At 36.0% G+C, this 20916-nt stretch overlaps 2 protein-coding genes across 2 annotated transcripts; one reads left to right on the plus strand and one right to left on the minus strand.

Annotated features, from left to right (window-relative positions):
• Positions 1-2642: 2642 nt before the first annotated feature.
• LOC116174739 (clavesin-1) lies at positions 2643-10378 on the minus strand. The gene is made up of 6 exons (XM_031492713.1): positions 10180-10378; positions 9957-10017; positions 3920-4123; positions 3462-3874; positions 3295-3411; positions 2643-3239 (listed from the first exon to the last, which is right to left on the minus strand). Exons 3-6 carry the CDS (start codon positions 4092-4094, stop codon positions 2985-2987), a joined length of 960 nt encoding a protein of 319 aa, XP_031348573.1. The 5' UTR covers positions 4095-4123; positions 9957-10017; positions 10180-10378; the 3' UTR covers positions 2643-2984.
• A 7848-nt stretch (positions 10379-18226) lies between these two features.
• On the plus strand, positions 18227-19283 carry LOC116173833. The gene is made up of 3 exons (XM_031491545.1): positions 18227-18494; positions 18550-19041; positions 19087-19283. The coding sequence occupies exons 1-3, from the start codon at positions 18443-18445 to the stop codon at positions 19245-19247; spliced, it is 705 nt and encodes a 234-aa protein (XP_031347405.1). The 5' UTR covers positions 18227-18442; the 3' UTR covers positions 19248-19283.
• The last annotated feature ends 1633 nt before the right edge of the window (positions 19284-20916 follow it).

The raw sequence follows: 20916 nt of genomic DNA on the forward strand, positions 1-20916 counted from the left end.
GAAGAGGACAACGACCACCTGAAGAGGACCGCCATGAAGAGACCTTTGTGCCTGCTTCTCAACCGCTTGTGGATGGGACCAGCGCAAAGGAAACCTCCAAAAGACGTATGAAATGGGACGAAGGGATGAATCGCTTCATTTTCGGTACGTATCTGGAGATCACGAAGATGGAAACGGACAGGACAGCATACAGAGGTAAACTATATCACGCGTTCATTACACAATACCCACATTTAGCACACTTAACAGAACAACGCATTGCAGACCAACGTAGAGTTATCATTAAACTATTGTGCTATTTAAGGACCCTACATACCTTCACCAGACACAGACACAGACACTAATCGTTACTTGATTTTAATCCGTGCGATTAGTTAACCAGGCTAGACCTGAGTTCTCACAAGAAACACCGACAATAATAATAATAATATATATATTGTTGTGCAGACATGTTGATACATTTACACTCGTCATTAGATAAAGAACACACTAGCATATAATATAACAAACATAATAAAAAAATAAAAAAACATATAACACAGAATGACTGATACAATTACGAACCACTCCAACAGAAGTCGTTAAACTCATCAAATGAGAAAAAAGGATGTTGAATAAACAATTTGTTTAGCGTAATTCTAAAATCTGAGAGGGGTAGCGATCTAATCTTCGGAGGAACTATATTAAATAAAGATTGCGATTGGTATGATGCACCATTTTGGCTCTTCAACAATCGGCAAAAAGTCACCCTTAAGTTATCCTTTTGTCGAGTGTTAAATGAATGCACCTGGGATTGTAACACATTCTCCACCATATTTTTCTTACAAAAACACAAGGCCTCAAGAATATAAAGACTTGGAAGAGTTAGGATCTTTAGTTCCGAGAATGATTGACGACAATCATCCCTGTACTGTAGATTGTTAATCACGCGTACGGCCTTTCGTTGGAGGCGAAAGATGAACTTCTATGAAGCACTATGACCCCACGCTAGTATTGCATAGGCAAGAGTACTGTGAATCAATGCGTAATACGCGGAAAGCATAACTGTTTTTGACGTACTACTGCGCAGTCGTTTAAGTAAAAATATTGACTTATTCAGTTTGTATGTAATGTTATCACAGTGTTTGTTAAAGTTAAGCTTGCTGTCAATAAAACATCCAAGCAGTGATACACCCGTACAAGGGAGATGCACTTTAAAATGATCATAGGCAACACAACTGACACGCAGTATTGTACACCAATCAGAAGGTTACAAGGAGTTCGACGGAAAGTTACCGAAATAAATAAAATTAAACAAATATAGCAAACGAGCTCCTGGGTATGGCCATAGCATGTGCAAAACCAAATTTTAAACCTGATGTTAGTTTTGCTTTTATTTAAAGTGTATATGTATGAAATTTCATTTGAATGCCTCCATAAATAAGCTGCGCATGCGCAAAACCAAATTTTGAAACTGATGTTAAATTTTCTTTTATTCCAAGTGGTTATGTACCAAATTTCATTTAAATCCCCCTATAAATCAGAAAGTTGGCACTGCGCATGCGCAAAACAAAATTTTGAAACTGGCGTAAAATTTGGTTTTATTCCAAGTGCCTATGTATCAAATTTTATTTAATTGCCTCCATAAATAAGGAAGTTGGCACTGCGCATGCGCAAAACCAAATTTTGAAACTGGCGTTAAATTTACTTTTATTCCAAGTGGCTATGTATCAAATTTTATTTAAATCCCTCCATAAATAAGAAAGTTTGCAATTCGGTCTGTAAATGGTCGAGATGCGCAAAGGGCACTGTGAATGCTGATTGATTAGGTTCAACTTTTGGAATTGTGTTTTATATGGCTAAAGCTATGCGCATATTCAATTTCATGCAATTCGGTTCATAACTAACGGAGATCTCAAAAGGGCCTACTTTATTTTTTGGGCTACATTAACAATTCACGAACTCCGATCTATAAATTTGATAAATAATCCACCTGCAAAATTTCATCATAATCGGTCCATTCGTTTATGAGTTATCGTGCTAACGGACGGACGGACGGACAGACACAACAAAATTATAAACTCGCTAGGAGCTCGTTAATAACGAAGTTCTGGAGAGCTCTCAAGAATCTTGTCGTGAAACTACCTGTAATTGAGATTGCAAAACAAAACACAAACAATATTTCGGTAACCGTCGAAACACCGCAAATGTTATCGTGAAATCACCAGAGAGGGCAAACAAAATAACGTCGTATTACTCAATAAGTCAATACTACAATTGTGCAATATAATGGGCTATGCATTTAAGTTGTGAATTATTTTCATCAAGTCAATTAGTCTCATTAAAAGACACAGAGTACGTTTGATAACCACAGGCTTATTGTTTCGTGTGTATTTCATCAATAACATTGCACGAAATGTGTTTTCTTCATATTCGTAGGTGTGCAATTACGGTAAATTGCCATTTAACCGTCCTATACTGCAAATAGGTTTAAATTGTAAAACTAGCAAACTATCAAGTAGCCTCATCTAGGTGCATAGTATTGGGGGTTCACGAATTTTACATAGTATTATTGTTTGTTAGTGATGGGAGAAATGTTTACCTAAAGCACGACAAATAAGAAACAAACTGCAAATAATGTTTTACAACATACCTACTAATATTTTTCATTTAATTTCTTCATAGCAGTGCACGTAATTACATAAAAACAGGCCTATACTAACTTCCTAATTAAGAGTAGAAGAAATACATAAAAAATCACAAAAAGGTATATACTAATATACAGTCAAATCACATTTTAAATTTGCAGAATAGTATTTAGCTTGAAAATAAGCCACTTCGACAAAAATCGAATGCTACCAACTTGGCTGGACGCAGCATGTAAATTCAAAAAAGATAAGAAGTCGTGAACCGTATTTGTATAATTATAAAATTTAATATTAGTGCCAATCGCGCCAAGCCCAATACCATCAGCAATCGTTTACCCGAATTAGTTCGTTACCTACTTAATCCACCTGCAGCTTCTTGAAGCTTCCTTCGATGCCAACGCCTAATTCTTCATTCATTTCATCGATGAGTGCACAATTACGCTCATCAATTTCAATATGCAAGTCATCTAAAGCTAATATCTTTTTTCTACAATCTTGTATCTTTGATTTAAAAGCATTGATCATGTCTGCAAGCGGAACGACTCCGCCGTATTCTTTAGGCAATATGCTCGGGCTGATGCGTTCGTGCAGGTCAGTTACCGATTTGTGTATCTGCAAGTGTCCACAACTTTATACGGTCGTCCGCAGATGGCGAATGCATACTTACAAAAGTTCGGTTTTTCAGCTTTTCGGAAAGCACGGTTAGACCAAACTCCACCAGTTTGGCAGCATTTGGGGAAACATTGACGAAATGACTCTCTTTATGCCTCATTGGAGATGAATTCTGGAAGAAAAAGTTATAGGTACAATGTTTACCAAATAGGTAGATATTACTTGAACGCATCGTATAACATTCCTGATATCTTTAAGAGACCATAATGAAATGTGCCCCAATTGAAAGCCTCCAATATCGTTTACGTAGACGTATCCATTCACTTGGTTTTCTTCGTCGTCCATTAAAACTTCCGCAACTAAACTATGAATCCGAATCATGCTCGCCGCTGTGAACTTATACGGATCGAATTTTTCGGCACACGTAAAAATGACTGTCTTTCCATTGTGCTTTTGTGGTAATGGCACTATATATCCGCTATCAACTAACTGAGCCAAATCGTTGTCATCACTGTCCAAATTGCGAAACCATTGAGGATACAGCTGCCTTATCATTAAATATCGCTCTAACATTTCGCACGCTAGCGGAACGCTAAACTTCTTCGTTCTTAAGAATCTCAATAAAAACGGCGCATCTGAAAGTGGGCGATAATTAACTTGTCCCAAAAAATAATTATTACCTTTGCGACAGGTTTTAATAGCACTATTTTTGTTAATCCATTCTCTCATTTGGTCCAGGGATTGTTGCCTAATGGAGTCATCCTCGCGTAATTCTTCTAAGGCGACTTTGCGTAACGATTCCGGTAATGTGCAGACGTAATCTTCGGATGTAACGTCTTTTCCGCCTAAACCCATTATTGTGCAACTTTTTTTTAGGTAGGTACCTGAAAAAATTAATACAATAGATTATTACTATAAATTATTGTTTACGGTAGACAAGTTTCGTAAGGACTAGATTTAGGTGATATTTCTACTGCCTAAAGCTACTGTCTCAATTGTTATTGTTACAGGTGGTTAATTTGCGTAACAACCTGCCGTTTAACACAGGGGGATATTAATTCATTCATTTTTCGCTAACATGGCAATGGCCAATGATATGCGGATAAATGAGTACATAAGTGAAGGATTAAGGGAGCAACGTCGTGCATAAAAGTAGTAGAGGTACCTACTTATTGTAGAGTTATAGGTAACCCTTGTTTATATCTATTGACGCTTAAACATTTTAACCTCCTCTCCTGGTGTATAAAATTCAGTAGGTATCTATTGTATTTTAGAAGTTTTGTGGATAATAGGTATACCTACCTACCGTAAGTACCTACACCCTTCAAGTATTCGGTATCGTAACAATTGCAGTATAAATTAAAAAGAAGCTTCCTCTTTTCTTGTTTTCATGGACTTCAAGCAGAAAGCTGTCGCACCGAAGATAATCCAAAATAGTGCAAACTATACGATATAAGTCAGCGTCGGTTGCCGTTTCTTAACCTTATTGTGAAATAAGTGATTGATATCAGTGATATACCGAAAGAAGACTAGTGTTCTTGAACCACCTTATAAATGTTGCATGTGTGATGTGCCCCCCATTATTGAACACATCCAAGTGATCGTAAACCATGTCAAGCTCGATCCTCGCGTGGAGGACATTTAAGTCAGGTCTCCTGTCACGCGATGTCCCGGAATAGGCACATTAGTTAACATCTTAACATTTCAAAAAATATCTTTATAAATAAGAAAGTTGACATTGCGAAGTCTGCGCATGCGCACATTAATCGTGAAGATTTTGTATATTTTGTATGTATGCAAATCAGCACAAAACGACCATTTATGATGCGTAGCAAAGATTATGTTACTAATGAATGAGCAGTAGCCCTTAAATCAACAGGAAAACACAAATTTGTATTGTACTCGTAGTTTAGATAAGTTATCAATAATCCCATTACACGAAATTTGAATACATTTTATTAGGAAAATAAAGGAAGTAGTACATCACGGGAAATTAAAATAAAATATGCAAACTTTTTTCCAAATCATGTAGGCTATTATGGCCACTTTCTCCGTGGGTCCGACCGCCCGAGGCCTTAACTGCTCCTACAATTTTCAATATATTTAGTTCATTCTTTTGTGAGTTCAGTGGTTTATAGCTATTAATTGCTATGGCACCTGAACCAAGAAAAATCTTGACGATAAATATGCGCATGCGCATTGAAATTTTAACTTCTAGCAAACATATCTCATATTGTAATAATCAGGTGTGCGCATGCGCAGATTCCGCAATTCTAACATTCCTATTTATAGATATTTTTTCAAATTTTAACCACAAATGTTTCTTTTAAAGGCAAACATATTGCATATTTTAAAATTATATATGCGCATGTGCACACTGCGCAATGCCAACTTATAGACATTTTTTTTTAAATTTCAACCATACCTAGGTGCATCTAGTAAAGAAAAATATAGCGCACATTGCTATGGCCTTTTGCGAAGTAGTGATCAATGCGTTTCTCGAAAAGATAACGCGACTGTTATTAACGAATATGCGGACAGCGCCACGGATGAACGAGAATGTGTCACAATCGCTAAAAGAGAAACTTTTAACGCATCTGCCACAAAAACCGCAAAAAATTAAAAATTCACATTTCCTTACATTGATGAGTTCCGTGGTCGCGGATAAGGCATATTTGAGGATTCGGCTGGTTTAATAAAATGAGCGGAAACAACGCCACAAGAAGGGGTCGCTATTCTGTTGCCATTCACGAACCCTTATAAATATAAAAAATAAAAAAGATTTTCGCCATAAAGCGCATTTTCTATACATTGATCAGTACTTTCCAAAAGGCCATAGCTGTATCCTGTATGCGCTGTGTTCTTCTTTACTAGAACCATCTATGGTTAAAGTTTAAAAAAAATGTCTCCGTAAATAAGAGCGTTGGCATTGCGTAGGTAGGGCATGACCACATCTGATTCTTACAATATGGGATATGTCGGCCTTTGTTAGTAGCATCTGTGTAAAATTTAAAAAAATATCTTTGTAAATAAGAAAGTTAGTATTCAAATTAATTATCAAGACTTTTCTTGGTTCAGGTGCCAGAAGTATAAACTCCCGAATGCAAAAAGAACGAACTAAATATATTGAAAACTGTAGGAGTAGTTAAGGCCTCGGGAGGGTTGACAGACGGGCGGACAGTGAAAGTAGCTGCAATAGCGCATCCAACTTCATTGGAAAATGCGTGTTGATTTTCAGGATCACTGCCCGTCCGCCCTTATCGGTGCCATCATAGACTTTAGGCATACTGTAGGTAGGTATTCGCGTACTGATCTTCGTAAAATATAAAAACGTGGAACTTTTATTAATATATATATTATTTATAATTTTGCGGTGTCTGTCCGTCTGTCCGTCCGTTACCACGATATCTCGATAACGAATGGACCGATTACAATAACATTTAGTAGATGGATTCTTTATCAAATTTGTAGATCGGAATTCGTGAATTGGCAATGTAGCCCAAAAAATAAGGAAGGCCCTTATGGCATCTCCGTGAGTTATGAACCGAATTGCATGAAATTTAATATGCGTATAGCTTTAGCCATATAAAACGCAATTCCAAAAATTGAGCCTAATCGATCAACATTCACAGTGCCCTTTTCGCATCTCGACCATTTACAAACCGAATTGCAAACTTTTTGATTTATGAAGGTATTTGAATGAAATTTGATACATAGCCACTTGGAATAAAATCAAATTTAACGCCAGTTTCAAAATTTGGATTTGCGCATGCGCAGTGCAAACTTTCTTATTTATGGAGGCATTCAAAGCAAAAAAGCCGTTTTTCAAATTTTTTTTCTTATTTATGGAAGCAATTAAATGAAATTTCATACATATACGCTTTAAATAAAAGCAAAACTAACATCAGGTTTAAAATTTGTTTTTGCACATACTATACCCACACCCAGGAGCTCGTTTGCCATATTTGTTTAATTTATTGGTTATTTGACACGACTCGCTAAAGTATGAAGAATAAATCAAAGGCGTGTAGGAAATTAAGAGCCGTTTCCAACGATGTGTCAATCGACCCAACGTTCAATTTAAGATTATTAAAGGGGTGGCAACCCAGCTTAGGGGGTTAAGGCCAGGGGTGTAAATTTGTAAATAAAATCGACGTGTTTTTGGTTTTTTCCCAAAAACTAATTTCTCACGAGTTATTCTGTCCGTTTCGTTGTGCCACCCTGTATACGGATGTACTTAAAGCGAGAGATTGGATAAATTCAATTGATCCCTACGGTTGCAATATTTTTAAAATTAACATTTCTCATTGCTCCGTGACAGAGATAAATTGCCTGTAGTACTGTGCTCAATAATTGTTGTTCACAATAAGAAATTGCGAATATAATTGGCAAAAAATTCTTTTTGGGAACACGCTACTTTATAATATGAATATATATAATTGATTACCTTACTTAATTAAGTTCAATTTCATTTATTATAATTAATCATTGAACCCAAATAAGGACGATTGTTTCGAATAACATCAGGTGAGCGATTAATAAGGGCGTACGACATGCTTTCATAATTTCTAATAATTATTTTATGTAAAATGAGTCATTAATTGTTTGTAAACCGAAGTTATAAATCCGTTTACGTGACGGCGTGCTCATGTATAAATTTATAATTGAAATACCTAAGTGATTCCAGTAGGTACAAAGAATTAAGTTCATATGTCTTCGTTTATTTAAATTTGTTTAACAAAAATCACTTTTCCACACTTTTCAGTTTTAAATAAAAAATAATATCTATTCAGTTTTGAATTGAAAATGCGCTATCGAGGACACTCTCTTTGGTTCTTCCTATAGGTACTTTAAGTTCTACCATTATACTGGGCTGTTTTGAATTATGCTGTTTTTTAATCACATATGCCTTGGTAACTTGTGTCACAATTTATAAAACAATTGCAACATTATTAATTTCATTATCTGTCAGTTTGTGGCGACGCGCTGTGTATATGTATCGAATAAATAATCGACTACCGTGTTGTTCCACGGCTTCCTGTAATTATAGGAAGCCTGTAATTATAGGAAGCCGTGGTTGTTCCTTACAAAACCAGGAAAACCTTAAAAAATAATTCTTGAAAAAATGTTGGCTGTATACAGGGATGATTGCCTTTTTAAGTCAACTATTTGCAAGTGATCAAAATTGTGGTCGAGAATCACTGGATGATGATTCCTGTGATCACTTCAGATATGTTGTTGTTGAAAAAACCTAGTGTGTGGTAGTGGAGAATGAAAGACTAAAGGAGGGATAATTAGCAGCTTGACTATGAGTTTCTGAAACCACGGTTTTCAGAATTTTACACGAGTACCTTGGGATTACAAAGGTTAGTGCAAAATGGGTTTCGCGAATGCTTTCGCCTTTCCAAATGTATGTCCGCGTAGAGACCTGTGAATGATTCTTGGCGCGCTGTGGAATGTACCAGATTTAATTATCAATCGACTTGTCACTGGAGATGAAACCTATGCTCGTCATTATGATTCTGAATCGAAGTCGATGCAGTAGCATATTAAGGGCCCCAGCCCTCCCAAGAAGTTTAAAGTCACCTCTTCTGCAGGAAAAATAATGGCACCCATTTGTCGGACTTTTGCTGGTTATAAATATAAGGGTAGTACGGTAACGGGAGAGCATTATGCAAACCTGATGCATCTTAGAGATGCGCTATTAAAGAGAAGAAACGCGGAAAACTGACACAAGGTGTATTGTTTCTTCACGGCAATACACCAGTGCACAAGTCCAGGCTTTCAAAAGATGCCGGTTAGCTGATTAAAACTGGATTCACATGAATACGAAATCCGACGATACGGTCATCCGAAATGCTTATGATTGGTCAATAGTTTGAAATGTCAAGCACATTTCAAATTATTGACCAATCATAAGCATTTCGGATGACCGTATCGTCGGATTTCGTATTCATGTGAATCCAGCTTATGGCTTCGAAGAAATCGAACATCCACCTTCTAGTCCATTAGATCTAGCACCCCAGTAACTATTTTTTGTTCCCGAATATCAAAAAAAAAACACTAACGGCTGGTTGCAGAAAAGCGAATTTCAAAATCCTACATTATTTGCCAAATCTGAGTTTAAATAAGAATTTTGACATTTGATTGGCTGCATACTGCAGTATAAAGCCAATCAAATGTCTTAATACCGGGTTAAACAATAATCCTGGATTTTTTTTGTGCAACTGGCCGTGAGGGGGCCAAAATTTAGGGACAATGACTAACTTATATCAGCTGTTGAGGGTCATTGTGCGGAAAAATCAAATGAATATTTTTATACTGGATTAAAGATGTTGTTAAAACCTCCAGCTTCGTTACTAAATTGATTAATCTACGGTTTTTAGGGACAAATTAGACAATCTTCAAATCGGGAGGCATTAAATATAAACTGGCTTCCTACTACTAAACACAAAACTTCTTCACAGTTAAAATAAATACGAACAACAATCTGATTAGGTAATTGATCCCGATAAAAATCAGCAATTCAAATTAACCGTTTAGGAATCTTTCTTCCTAATCGGAAAGATTATACCTACCTATAACCCATTTTGAAATGTTTTGATTAAATTCAATATTGAATGCAATTATAATAGCACACAAATATATAAAACTAATGAAACAAACTTACGTTCTAAAATGTTAAACTATAACAACAAATGATAATAAAATTCTTACCTTTGAAACGGAAGATGCTTAAGCAGCTACAGTCTTCAGACTGTTGGTTGGTTCCGATGCACTGTAAAAGTTGCTTTCTCTTAACCTACTTTTATATAAATATTCTTAGAAATTAGTATCAAATTGGATATGCTCTCTGGTAAAATAAAACTATTATAAAGAAATAATCACGTTTTGGCGTTATAGAAAGCGATAAACAATTAAGAAATAAATTAATACCTACATTATTACCCCGGGACGAAACCTCAATTATTAACAAACCTTCTTCCTGTAGTATGAACCGTGACTTTTCCTTTTATTAATAAAAAATGAAAGTTTTTGAACGAGTCAAAATAAATTCTTAAGCAACAGGTTTCACTTTCTCTTACACAATGTAATGGCTATATATTTTTTTTATTCAAATTTCAACGTCATCTGGAACGTTTGACAAGTTCAAGGTAAGGTCTCTACATAAGATTAATTAAATGAAATCGCGAGTGGTGCAGCAATAACGGAAATGAATAATTTCTACTTCCGCTGTGATTCGGCGTTTATTTACCGAAATTCGCATAATTTTTTTAATTTGGGAACAATTTTTGAATGCTGGTTTGCGTAATTGTATACCAGTATACCTACAACGTTCAACTGTAGCATTGTATATTTATTATACAAGGACCGTAGGTACCTACGTCTCTAGAAAATTGAACCACCAAACGAAAAGGCAGTTAAGTAAAAAAGTTTGAAGTGGTAATTTTGGGGACATATCAATTACTCGAGAACATCAAACGGATATAAAATTCGTAACGAATGTACACGCATTTCTTTTCTCGTTACTTCCGTTTCAAAATGGATGGGGTGCAGTTCGAAAGAATGGCGTGTAGGTAGGTAGGTATGTAGCGTAAGCGGTGGTACCGACCGCAATTTAATCAAATTCGAGCTCCAGTATGACAAGTAATTTTGAAAAATTCGATCCTAATAGAAAACCATTCAACATCTATCAAGAGGGATTCGAACCAGAACTCAAGAATCTTCGAAAATAAGATAAGGTAATGTGTGCAACGTTTTTATTAAGACCTCAACGGAACCACGTGATAACAGAACTTAGCGCTACGACGAAGTCATTCAATACTTACCTTTCAAAACAACTTTGCCCGAAATCAAATCTTTTGCTTAAACAACAGATTCAGCAAGGAAAGTCTATCTCGACCTGGGAAATGCGTAAAACCACCTGCGGAATTTTCGTGCACATGCACTAAATTGTTTGGTAGCAGCGTGGCACTATATTATCGGGGCCCCAATTGAAATTCAAAATTTTCAAGAAGTTGTGACAGCTTACTTACATTTACAAGGGCCGAAGACCTCCCTTGCGTAAAATAAAATTCAAACTATACGGCACTGGCAAAATACGACACTTAATTTCTACTTGCCCACGCCCACGGCTGGCCCAATAAAAATGTTTTTATATACCTTACCTTAAGGAAATGTAGCCTTTCTCTCCCCTTAAAACTTAAAATTCAAAATCTAATATGCACTGGTTTGATTGAATTCTTATAAATGCGCATATGGCTTTAGTTGATTGAACTATATTAAAACAAAATCCTTACACGGAAAGCAAAACAAATGCATCTAAACTGCTCTTTTTTGAACATAATAAATTCCTGGTACATTCTCCTGTTTAAAATGTATGCATTTCTGAATCCTAAACAAAATTTCATTCCAACGAAATTAAATTAAATGCATTTTTCCAATCACTGAAACAAAATAATCAGAAAGTTTTGATTCGATTCTTATCAATAAATACAATACAAAATATGTTTCATGCAAAGAATTTTCACGGGTCGATTCCTTTGGGAATATTAAAAATACTTCAAACATAATACCTTATACAAATTCCTAGAAATAACGGACTATTACTTTATCCAAATCAAAAAATTTCAAATAATTTACTGTTATTATCTCTCCTTGGAAAATACTGATTCTTTTAAAAATATGGAAACTGATTTCTCCAATGGTACAGTAGTAGTTGACCTTTTCACCACCCTGGTAACGCTCTTCATGATGAATGCGAAGTTTAGAAAAAGAAATATTCTTAAGCCCGCTTGACATGGAGCAATAAAAATTGCAATTGCATGCAAGTTGCAAGAAAAATTGCGAAAGGCATGCGCAGTTCAAAGCCAGCTGATCAATTGCTGCAAGAGACTTGCATGCAATTTTTATAGGACCGGTGCTATTTTTCTTGCATGAATCGTGCAATTCTAGGGATAAATCTAGTTGTTTTTGTGTCACCAACCTAGTAAAATACAGCGGCGGCAACTATGATGCTGAGAGACGCACTCATTACTTGTTTTTATTAATCTTATTTATTCTTTTAATTTTCACGTTTCTTCAAGCAATCAAAATTTAATTTTCATTTGAGGTTAACTACTTTGTTGACAACTCCATATGTTTCTTCTGTTGGCAGACATGTGGCAATTGAAATAGAATTGCACCATGTCAAATACCCAGAGACATGGAGAGAGGAGATAACGCATGAACCTGCGCGAAGTTACAAAACAAGGGGGCTGCCATTTTGACACCCATTGAAGCGCGAAATTTGAACAGGACTATAAAGGTTTACTGACGCAACCCAGAGACATCTAACGCAATCTTCATACACTACACTCTATTCGGCAGCAGCTCCGTAGGAAGAAACTAATATCTCAATCCAAATGAACAAAAGAAAATGCCAGTGACGACGTTACAAAATAAACACTTAAACCTCGAAAAAAGCTCTCCTAAACACGAACACACGCTAAAATAACACCACTATAAACACAACATGACACCAAGGGTGTAAAAATGGCAGCGCCCATTGGATGCGCACTCGTCGATCACCGATCTCCTCTCTCCATGTCTCTGCAAATACCATGCAATGCTTATTGCATCATGCATGCAAGGATTTGACCTTGCAATTTCTTTCTGCAAGTTCTTGCGCGTTGTATTGCTCCATGTCAAGCGGCCTATGAATGTAATACCCGCGAGATCGTGATTATGTATAGGAGTATTCCACCGTGTTGATTTTAATTTTGCCCTATTTATTAACTAGATCGTGGGGCGAGCAAATGTATCAATTAATTGTCTTTATCTTTTCTACCGTATACCGTATTATACAAAATGTATATTTATCGCACAATGCGTTATCCAAATACTTCACTCAACTTTAAGCAACTTGCTTCTGTTACTCATGCGAAAAACGGTCATTTGTTTATCACAATCAGTTTTAATGTGAGTTTATTTAATCCCGTTTCTATATGAAGAGCACTTCTGCGGCTCGAAAATGTTCCTTTGCGTACCGTATACCGTCTACTATGCGATCAAAAAAGAGTTGCTGTCGAGTCACCTTTGGAATTTTTGTTTAAAAGAGAAATCGTACTGAACGCATGAACTTCCGAAGGCGACTCCACAGCAACTCATTTTTGATCGCCAGATGTGTTTGCTGTGCTTTTGTATCATTTGAATTTATGAGTTATTGCAAAACAATCATATTTTGAGCCATTAAATCACATGCGTCCCTCCACAGTCACATTTTTGACCGATTTGAACCGACCAAGCGCCATATGCCACAGAACAGTTTTTACAACTATGACAACCGGCATTTTTAGAGAAATAATGTATATCTTGTTTCCCATCTGCATCGTTCGGAAGCAATGCGATAGAGGGCCGATAATTTTCTAACCTATTATAATATTTTTTCACAAAGGCGGCGTATCCTAGCTCTGTCTCTGTTTTGTGTTTTCATTTTTTAGCGATGCTGTGCTGCCTGATTCTTCATTTTGTTTGTCAGAAGGTAACAAGAGCACGAGAGCCGTGGGGTTCTAAATAGTCGCGTAATTACAAAAAAATCAATGGTGCGGGGCGAGAGTCCGCAAGCGACCACTATAGGGTAATGTTGTTGTCCTGTATAAAATTGTTTAATTCGTTTTACCACATAAAAAAATGAACAACTTTTTCCAAAATACCAATTTCATGTAAATTACAAGGACAAAGAAGTTCTAAATAGACTTAAAAATCATTTTTTTCGTAAGCAGCAATGTTAGAAATAACGGTCCGATCAAAACCGAGTGGCGGTCAAGTCGCCTTTTTGGACTTCCTTTGGAAGTGCAAGTTAAGTTCGATTTCCCATGTAAGTAATAAAAAATTCCAAAGGTGACTCGACATCAACTTTATTTATTCATTAGTATTTACTATGGTACTTAAAAAATGAAAGTAACGCGATGAAAAAGATAAAAGATGCCCAAGGGAGGTATTTAACGTAGTCTGAAAAATCCGCCTTGCTTCATATTCTCGTATACGTCACCCAATTAAATATGATTATACCATAGGGTCTCAATTATTATACCGTTCTACGTCTACTAGAGACCTAGGTGTCTACTTTGATGCCAGTTTCTCCTTTTCTAATCACATAAAAATAGTACATTCTTCGGCGATGAAATCACTTGGCTTCATTATGCGTAACTGCAAATCATTTACCAACGTCAATGCTCTAACTTCTTTGTACTTTGCATACGTTCGCTCTAAAATGGAATACTGCGCATTAATTTGGAATCCTTACACTAAAAGTGACATATCTAGGCTAGAAGGCGTCCAGCGTAAGTTTTTAAAATTTTTGTTTTATAAAGTTGAAGGTATATATCCGGAGAGGGGATACCCTTATTCGTTACTGTTAGCCAAATTTGACTTCTGCTCGTTAGAGAAAAGGAGGGTTAGGAATAGTGTGACTTTTCTGTACTTCTGTGACTTCTCTGCGCTACCCGTCACTCTAATTCAGTGAGATCCGCACTACACCCGTATCGAACGTAAGAAGCGTCGGTGGTCTCGAGGCGGCGCAGACAGGTTTCGCCTTCTAAAAAGTCGCGCGGTTGCCAGCTTTCAAAACCTCAATATTTACAAATTCTTTTTCGACATGCGCTAAATTTTGGGTTTGTTAAGCATCTAGATCCCTAACTTACGTTTTGATTCCTGCCTTAAGCACTCTCAACCTAACCCATGTTGAGATGCGTCTGTCTGCTTGTTTGTTAGTATCAACATTTACGAACCTTGGTCACTTTCTATGCATGACTATGGGCGAGTGCCAGAATTAACCGGTAGATGTAGGGTAACTACCGGTAGAAATGTCGATCGTTCCGGAATTAATCGGTGAGGCACCACCGCGCGTTCCAATTTTAACATTGGTGTATCACCGGTAATCTACCTTGCGCACCCAAGGTGTTTTATTATAATTACGCACCGAATCTATTTGGCGGTTATTAACATATATATAAGTATATATATGGTTATTAAGCTACCAGTTTGCGTTAACCTTACTTTTTTGAGTTTTGGCCACAGAGTTGTATATAAGTAAATAGAGAGGCAGTACATACGACCTGCGCGTGGAAAAATAACTCCAACTACAGTGGCCGACTTTTAATGGCGGAGCCGTTGGGACTCATGCGCAGTGCGTGAAAGGGAATCAGCACGATTTTTGGGTGCATTCAGTTACATAATCACAAAACAAAACAGCAATAACTTTTCAGATGCTTCAGATTCATTTGTAAATAAACAGACGCTTTGGAGTAATAATTTAAGCATGCCCATTACATTATACTCTTTACCGCCATTTCAATGTTTAGTAGGCGACGATCTGTACATAAATAAAGGTTATTTTAAAATGCTCCTAGAAAAGTGCAAGAAAAGATCAAATATATGGGTGGAAGGAAAACTCTTCGCAAGCAATTGTTGAAACTTGGTTTTCGATACAAGAAGTGTCGGGACAAACGTAGGTTGGTAATGGAAAGAAGTGACATTGTAGTATGGCATCTCGTTATTTAAGAAGATTAAAAGAAAATGAACAACCTGAATGTGACAAGAAACCCGTTATATACTTGGACGAAACCTATATTCACCCATCGTACGGAGTGAGTAAATGCTAACAATCAGATGAAGTATCGGAAGTTTATAATAGGGCTGGTCAGAGGTACATCGTAGTATGCTGGTAGTCGTTCTGGTTTTGTAGAGGATGTCGCACAGTAAATCGGGGGATTATTACGATGATATGAATCATACCAACTTTATGCAGTGGTTAGAGAAGCAGCTTATACCAAATTTACCAGCAAACTCACGCACCTCGTCAGTGTTCAAATAAATAAGCCACCAACAATGAATAATCGTAAGGAAGTGATACGTTCTTGGTTAGAAGCAAATAACATTCCTACGAGAAATGAATTTATTGACAATCTACAATTTATTGTGAACACCGGCAGTTCCGATGATGATTAGTGGTCAAGTGACGATAATGAATGAAAAAAGTTAAAGGTTGTGTGTTAATTTAGTCGCGAGTGTTATAATATTAATTTCAATGTGATTGTTTCAATAACTGTCCATATTTATTTACACAGCAGAAGTGCATCAGAATTGTAAATTGTGTTGAACATGAACATCTAACAATCTTAAATGTGTTTACGTTTTGTAGAAATAAAATTATTAATTTTACTGTTTCCCCTTGAAGTAATGCAACTCATATCGCGTGGCCCACTTATTTATATTTAGTAGAGTCAAATTTTGCATGAGAATGTACAGTCTAAATTTCCAACGTCCTCGGACACGCCCTGTCAGGGACCTTCTGAGTGTGGTGCCACTGTACATACCCTCTGCCGATGCTCCATTTTTGAGATATTTGAGTTATTGGCATTTGCAGTTTGTCGACTTTGTGGCTACCCGTATTCAAACTGTGTTTTCGGCATTGCACACCTGAAATTTTGTCCCGCACCAAAATAAAATTTCAACTTATTTTATTCTTTCATTGCTTATTTTTATACTCACTGAGTGCATAAATAGATCTTTAAACTCGATCGCACGACAAATATACGATTTCCTTTATACCAGAATCTCAAAAAATCTTTTCTCGATTCTGATGTTGTAAGCCCCTTACCAGCTTTGTATTGTAGTCTACTGTATTAAAAGTTCTTAACGATTGTAATGTTTCTTATTTATTCAAGACACAGTGTTAACAACATCATTCACCACACATTGAATTTCTTTTCAATTTTTGTTGCAATGAGAAACCATATTATTCTCAAGCCGAACCTGCTTTAAGGATCATTTAATTTGAAGCCGGTTCTGTTGTCGATTACTGCGCACACTCACCAACGGCCTGCGCAAGGTTCAATTGGAGTCAATTTTTCGCTACAAGACTGTCTCTCTATTTACTTATATCATTGAATAAAAACACTATTTTATTCAATGCTTATATACAACTCTGTAGTTATGGCGCTTGATTGTAGGAATGGAATTGTTACTGTATAACGTTATAAAAAATAGATGGGTTTTTAAAGATAAGCTAAATGAAAGTGATGATGACCATGATGTACTGTTATTTCAAACCTAGTATTTAAATACTCGCATTCTAAGTTCATCACTATAATGCAGTAAAAAGCCCACGTCCGGTCGGTCGTTCGAATATATATAGTTCGATAAAAAGTGTGGTTATAATACTTTATTTATAACTTAAATTAAGTCACGCCGTTCCAGATTACACTACAACCAACTTTAACCACGATATACCATAACATTACCGATGACGTCACGGTATAATGTATCGGTATTTTGTTCGGTTAGTTCTGCTTCTGGATCTCGCCCATAGTAACCAGCATTAACATACAATAGGCGCTTTCTTTCGGCTACTTCGCAATCATGATTTCTAGATCGTGATTAGTAGGATCACGTTTTACGAAAGAACGCGCGAATTTAAATCAAAGTATGGTTAAGTTTACGTAGCGCACATTTGCATTCGAATTATGTATTTTTTGTTTGGATTATGAAAATAATTTAAATACAAGTGGAAGTACCTGCACGATTATGCTCCGCTTCAGTTACAAATATTAACTAATCTAACATTTGAGCAAAAATATCCTTGCATTTATAGGGTAGGAATTCTTGTCCAAAAAATTTTATGTTCAGTTTGTTCACGATTTTAGCAATCATGATTATAAGATCACACTTCGAAAGAACGTGAATTGACAATCCAAACGCGTTTGGATCACCGAAAGAAAGCGCCTAATATTGTCTTTTAACAAACGTCGCAATGAACTATATACACATTTGACAAATTCATTACAAAAGTCCTTAAGAATATTAGTATAATATTATTATTAATAATATTAATAATATTAATCAGGAACTTTTTGTATCCTATTTAACCCCATTTGGCAATCGCAATTACAGTCGGTCTGGGACACCCTGTATATGCCCTACGGTATCGGAATGACTGCGTCGTGGCGTAAACTTATACACATCTACAATATGTTTACTTTCACAAAAATGAAAATACTGAAAACTTTTGGAAAATAAAGATCTGTTTTGTGTTACGTATTCATAGTTCATAGTATTGGCTTGTGGGCATTTATTTTCACTATTATTATGCCTTGTGTGTGACAGAATCGTATTTATAAAAGTGTGTGTATTGTATTCAAAATTTAATAGAGTTTAATATTATGCAGTCCATGGCAGACAAAAGATTGAAGTTGAATAATGGAAAAGAAGAAGGTAAAATGCAGAATTATTTATCGTAACTGTATGTATAATATGTACATTTACCTAGGTGAACCAAGCGAATCACTGTCAAGAAAATTAACTAGCAGCCCAACTTTCCCATATTCTTTGCCGGATGATGTAGACGTTGTATGGAATTGGTATTCTCCAACGTCTCAACCTCAATATTTCAAACCAAAAGTGAAAGTTCAACAATCTCCTAAAATATTAGTGAAACGGCATCCGTCTCGCGAACAAATAACTGCGTTTAATAAACTGGTAGAAGAATTAAAGACCTTCACAAATCCTAACACAGTTCAAGAAGAATTAGATAGGGACTATGCCGATGTTTTTGATGACTCTCTCGATGAGGAATTACTTATAATTAGTCAAAAAGTAGAACAGAGTGTTTCACAAAAAGTTCCAGCACATTCTGATATTTCAAACGATTCGCTTGGAAATGATTCCTTCGATTGTGCACTTGCGTCAATCAAAGATGAAGACTTAAATTTACAAAAGGAACAAAAGACTAGCAAGACTCAATTGACAACTTCCCTTAAAGGTGGGTACTGCAACCTATCGACCAATAATAACAATTACATTTTAGAGGACCAGCCCATAAAATGTTCTGCTGAAGAAATAGAACAGAAAAGGTTACAGGCTTTAGCAAGGCTAGAAGCAAAGAAAATGCAAAATAATATCGAACGAAATAGACAAGAAGCACTTAAAAGGTTAGCATTAACTAGGAAACGGAAGTTATTACAATAGTGATTATTATGTTGAAAATAAATTATTTATATTTAACTTTTATTAATCACACACTGAGTATTAATATTTTTATATACAATTTTTGCAATGAAATTTGTAGCGATTTCTAATAAAATTTCCAGATATGTTTAAAAAGGAGTGAGTACCATACCTACTATTTTAGATACAAGTGATGTAAACTCATTGAGGTAGAAAACTAATGGAGGGAATATAATGGTAGAGGGGGTAAGAATTTTTGTAGACGGAAGTTGCCACAGATAGAGGCCACTCGCGTGGATAGGTTCCCGTGAAGGTACATTTTGGCCGACATTATTTGACACATGAAAACGCGGGTCCTGTCACTGTCAGTTTTCCACCAAATTCAAATTTTATTAAATTTGCTATTTTAAAGTACCTAATAATTTCGGATCGGTTTGTGCTCTGGTTTATATAAATAACTAACTGCCGCATAGTGTTTTTATCACACGCAATTTTGTGAATTGAGAAAGATTAGCTGCGTATCATGCAAAATTTCTCATAAAGGGAAGAAACAGGGCATTTCCTTTCATCGGTAAGACATGTCATTTATCATGTTGTAGGTACCTAGTTTATGTTTCTTAGTTTTCCAAACGAACCAGTACTTCGAGCAAAATGGATACCTAACATTTGTAAATATATCGAGAACTGCTCTCAAAATTTACTTTTGTGCTCACAACGCTTCATTGCTGTGATTTCGACCAAAGGTTGCACCGGAAAATGTTCATCAAGTATCTCGTCAAATATGCAGTAGGTACTATCAAAACTTGTAATGAAGCTGAGACCAACCAGAAATTGTAGCTATTGATCAACAAAATTTAATGGGAGTTGTCAAGTTGTAGTGGCTATAGTAAACTGGCCTTAATTATACTACTGGAACACATCGATGTATATGGTTAAAACATGAATCAGTGTTACAATGAAACAAAACGACTGGTGAATTTTGTAAGGTGGTAGTTTATGTTGCCAATTAAACTGCCGAAGTGTCATTAGCTGTTATTGTCAAAGGTTTATTTCTGTTCGCAGTGCTGAATATTTCTACTTTACAATAATTTTGGGCTGTTTTATATTTTTCCTGTGTGTGTTTATTTTCAAACACAGCGCCATCTACTACCTTCTTATAATGAATACAGTATAATGTTGATTTTTCCCGTACTCAATATATTTAACGCGTTTTCCAACAAAGTTGGGTGTCTATTGCAGTCATTTTCTCTGCCCATCCGACGCCTTAATTACTACAGTTCTCAGTATACTTGTTCCTTATTTTTGTATATGGTAGCTTCTATGCTCTGGCACCCTGAGGCAAGGAAAATCTTAATATTAATATGGGCTTCAATGTCAACTTTCTTACTTATTTGCGATTCAGAATAATATATCTGGATTCAGATTAACAGTGAGACCTCTGGTGGCAGCACATTGTAATTAATATTGGTGGGATAAACCTTACCTCGCCTAACGTTTCCAGTCAGTGCAACACAATAAAAAATAGGAGATATGGAGATATATACCAAAGATAATACTACACTTATCTTTGTATATACCATATGTCATTTATTGACACTTCGCTTTGAATAACTTTCTAGCACTGCTATCAGTGTCATTACGCTATAATTAATACGTTCGCTGAAAGCGCCACGACTCACGAGCTCGTTTG

The sequence above is a fragment of the Photinus pyralis genome, unplaced genomic scaffold, assembly GCF_008802855.1.
Source record: "Photinus pyralis isolate 1611_PpyrPB1 unplaced genomic scaffold, Ppyr1.3 Ppyr1.4_LG6, whole genome shotgun sequence".
Lineage (NCBI taxonomy): Eukaryota > Metazoa > Arthropoda > Insecta > Coleoptera > Lampyridae > Photinus > Photinus pyralis.

Excerpts from the sequence above, each read along its gene's own strand:
- LOC116174739 (XM_031492713.1), bottom strand. The coding sequence starts at position 4,094 with ATGGGTTTAGGCGGAAAAGACGTTACATCCGAAGATTACGTCTGCACA. Across the intron at positions 3,875-3,919 it reads TATTAAAACCTGTCGCAAAG|ATGCGCCGTTTTTATTGAGA; the intron begins GTAATAATTATT and ends GCCCACTTTCAG. Across the intron at positions 3,412-3,461 it reads ATGTTATACGATGCGTTCAA|AATTCATCTCCAATGAGGCA; the intron begins GTAATATCTACC and ends TTTTTCTTCCAG.
- LOC116173833 (XM_031491545.1), top strand. The coding sequence starts at position 18,443 with ATGCAGTCCATGGCAGACAAAAGATTGAAGTTGAATAATGGAAAAGAA. Across the intron at positions 18,495-18,549 it reads GAATAATGGAAAAGAAGAAG|GTGAACCAAGCGAATCACTG; the intron begins GTAAAATGCAGA and ends ACATTTACCTAG. Across the intron at positions 19,042-19,086 it reads ATTGACAACTTCCCTTAAAG|AGGACCAGCCCATAAAATGT; the intron begins GTGGGTACTGCA and ends ATTACATTTTAG.